Source organism: Gobius niger (genome assembly GCF_951799975.1).
Source record: "Gobius niger genome assembly, chromosome: 1".
In the NCBI taxonomy this organism is placed as follows: domain Eukaryota; kingdom Metazoa; phylum Chordata; class Actinopteri; order Gobiiformes; family Gobiidae; genus Gobius; species Gobius niger.
The window spans coordinates 66596086-66599706 of NC_136852.1; the positions used below are offsets into that span (position 1 = coordinate 66596086).

At 45.8% G+C, this 3621-nt stretch overlaps 1 protein-coding gene across 1 annotated transcript; it reads left to right on the plus strand.

Annotated features, from left to right (window-relative positions):
- The first annotated feature begins 1186 nt into the window (after positions 1-1186).
- Positions 1187-2551, plus strand: foxd5 (forkhead box D5). The gene has a single exon (XM_079564557.1). The coding sequence runs from the start codon at positions 1405-1407 to the stop codon at positions 2428-2430; it is 1026 nt and encodes a 341-aa protein (XP_079420683.1). The 5' UTR covers positions 1187-1404; the 3' UTR covers positions 2431-2551.
- Positions 2552-3621: the final 1070 nt, after the last annotated feature.

Below are 3621 nucleotides of genomic sequence, written 5' to 3' on the forward strand. Positions count from 1 at the left end.
ATACATGTCTATGGTCAGTGTCTGTATTTCAACACTCGCAGGTATGAAACAAATAAGTCTTGGTACGTTTAAGTTCTCCCACAAAGTCTACTGTACTGTATTACTTTATTAAATTAACAACTTAGCCCCTTTTATTGTTTGATGTAGACTGTTGGTATCCCTGTGGGATTTCCAAAGGAAACATTTAATTGATATACATGGCCATCGCAATTACCATTTTACTCCTGCCTGAAAACATATTTTTAAGGCTGTATAAATGCTTATATATTTAGTACCTAAATAAGATTTATTGTGAAGTAAAGAAATCCGTGTATAATGCCAACTTACCCATTAAAGAGGTAAAATAAAATTCACATTACTGCTTTAAGTTAAGATTTGGCGTTTGAATGAGGTGATTTATGTTTTCTGCTGGTCATGTGAGGACCATTCGCGCACTCTCATGCATACTCGTTCAAAGCCTTGTCAGGTGAGGAAATAGGTGGAGTTTTCCCAACTTGATCATTTGCAATGGATATGTCAAAGCAGCGTGGTTTTACACATATCCGCTGCAGGAGCGGTTTGCTTTGAGGTCATAAAGCCGCTGAGCTGCAGCGCTGTGCGCACCGTGCAGCTGGGCTGTTTCCTACTTGATTCTGATGCTGATTGCCTCGTTAAGGCCACTATTGCTTCTTTTCAATGAGGCCCGCAGGGTTCCCAACCACGGCCATTTTCATGGTCACACCACCCGGGGCCATCCAGAGGTGGCAAACTAAACGGAGCCGCAGGGGTCGGAGAGGAAACGCCGTGGTTATAGGCGTGGTGCGAAGATTTCACATTTGAAAAGGCTCGTTTGTAGCTTCGTACTATTGCCTACTGCTGACACAGCTATCCAAACTCAGTCAATGAAACTCCGTTCGAAGTCTAGGAATAATTAAAAAGTGGTGTTACACTTAAAACAATAGCCTATACACATCCATATTATTTCTTTAAGAATCTCGGAATGACTTTTAGCCTCTTGGGCCAATAGTCACAGCGTGTTTGTGAGAGACTGCTGTAAATTCTTACTGAACTTTATTAAAGTTGCCTGTTCTCACTTTTGTAACATACTGAGATGTCATATTATTATTGTTGCTCAGAGGAAATTGGAAAAGGTTTGATGTAAATTGCGTTGTGAATAACTTTAGAGATCTCCGCGCGACGTCCTCCCCTTTGCGTGGCGCCCCGCGGCGCAGGGCGCTCTGATAGGAGCAGAAGGTTAATGGGACTGTCCCGTGAGGGCACTGTATAAAAGCTGTGCTCCCGGGGTAGGACAGCAGTGACCAGCAGAGCTCAAGGATACCCATTCCACACTTGTGTTTGGTTTTACGCACAGATAACGGTTAATGCCACATTGGCACAGTGAGCTTTAGTCATCAGTCTTTTGCCATGACTCTGTCCAGTGACCTGGAGATTTCCCAGAGACATGCGGCGCTGTCTTTGGAAGAAGATGAAATCGACATTGTGGGTGAGGAGGAGCCCAGAACTAGACACTTCTATCCAAGCGACCCGGGCTCCTCTGCAGAGTCTGGACCAGAGTTTGACTCTTCGGAGCTTGAGTCCTCAGGAGAGAGTGAGGGCAGCTTCTGCGCAGATGCAGCCACATGTAGGAAGGCTCAAAGCAGCGCTGTGAAGCCGCCTTACTCCTACATCGCGCTCATCACCATGGCCATTCTTCAGAGCCCGCACAAGAAACTCACCTTGAGCGGCATCTGTGACTTCATAAGCAACAAGTTCCCCTACTATCGCGAGAAGTTCCCAGCTTGGCAGAACTCCATCAGACACAACCTCTCTCTGAACGACTGTTTTATCAAGATCCCACGCGAGCCTGGAAACCCTGGAAAGGGCAATTATTGGTCCTTAGACCCGGCCTCTGAAGACATGTTTGACAACGGAAGCTTCCTCCGCCGCAGGAAGCGTTTTAAGCGACACCAGCCCAAAGATGGACTCATGTACTTTGCTGGATACCGGCCATACCCCCAGTCTTACTGCGTACAGCGTCAGAGCCCACCCGCTGTTCCCTTTACCTTCTTGGGACAGGAGGGGCCGCTAATCCCCACGTCTTACCCTCTCCTGCCCCAAACCCAAACCCTTGGTAAAACCACCGGCGCTCACGCGGATTTCAGACCAGACTTAAAAATGGCGCTGCCCGTAGAACCAGTGAAGTCTGTGCCCCGTCCAAAGTGCTCGTTCAGTATCGACAGCATCATGAACAGACCCGCTTCCAATAATAGTTCTCACAAACCAAGCCAGCCTTCACAGCAGCGCGCGCTCGGATACGCACAACTTGTGCCAGGCCCTGCGTCATATGTGGTGCCTGCGCTCGTGCCCAGGACCCAGTTCTGTCCAGTACCAATGCTGACCACAGCCCCTCCAATGGCTGGCCCCCTACAAATGGGGTTTCCCCGCTGCTAAACACTACACTGTGCGTACGTGAGCTTATTGTTTCTTAAAGAAATGTTCTATTGCATGATATTTATGTATATCCAATACTCCAAATAATGAGCTGTGACGTGACATGTAAATAAGAGCTGCTATAATATATTGTGTGTCACTCATGTGCCGCAAAACTGTGAACAATGTGTGTGATTTTAAATAATGTATAAATAAATAAATAAATCCTTCAAAGCATTAGTCTTTTTCTTTCGTGAGTTTAATGTTTGGGGAGGCGTTTTACGCACGCAAGGTCTTACCTTGTTCACTTCGACTTTTGTTATTTTTGTCACAGTGCCCCCGTCACGCTGACATCAACATCAAGACGTTTTTCTGATGTCTTGACATGTTAAATTAAGCTAATTAAAAATACAAAACAACAGTCCAATTTCTAGGCTATTTTATTGCAATGGCGCAAAATTTGCAGAACTTGTGATAAAAATCTGATGTTGGGTGATATGTCTTGCTACACACAATAGTCTGTAAAACATTTTTTGGACATTCCAAATTGGAGAGACATACATACACACAAACACACACGCGCGCGCGCGCAGGTTCCAACTCAACCGGGACATTCGCACTTTGTGTCGGACGTGTCGAACGTGAGCTGGACGATGGACATGTCATGGCGTCTCATGCTGTGTGTAATGCTGAAATGTACACATGTAAGTGTTGGTAAACTGCTATTATAGGATCAAACCATAGACCGTGGAAGTTCAAACTTTCGACATCATCACTTTCTACGATTGGAACACAACACTACCGATTTTCAGCCTGACTGCGCGCTGCGGGTCAGTGCCTTCTTTTACGTATTCTACTCACTTACCGCCAGGTGGCAGTGTTGCATCTCTTCAATCCGAGCCCAATTGGTCCAAGTGGCTAAATTATGCGAGAAGTTTAAACAAGACCAGAGAGCTGCCAAGCATTTTGATGTATATTAAGGCAATTAGGCATTTATTTTAAATCACACTTTTATAGGAGCGACAGAAACATCCTATTCATAGCATCATTCTTCATCAGTGTCTGGTTACACAGCACAATCCCCTGCACAGTCACCCAGCTATATTTGGCCTCTCACTCAGCTGATTGTGGCCCTCCCTATTTTTCCCCCTATTGCTTATAGTCAGTTGTTGACGCTTTTTACGCACAGAGGGAGTTGTCAGAGGAGGGCGA

Bases quoted from the DNA above. Each gene is read 5' to 3' on its own strand.
- foxd5 (XM_079564557.1), top strand. From the start codon at position 1,405: ATGACTCTGTCCAGTGACCTGGAGATTTCCCAGAGACATGCGGCGCTG.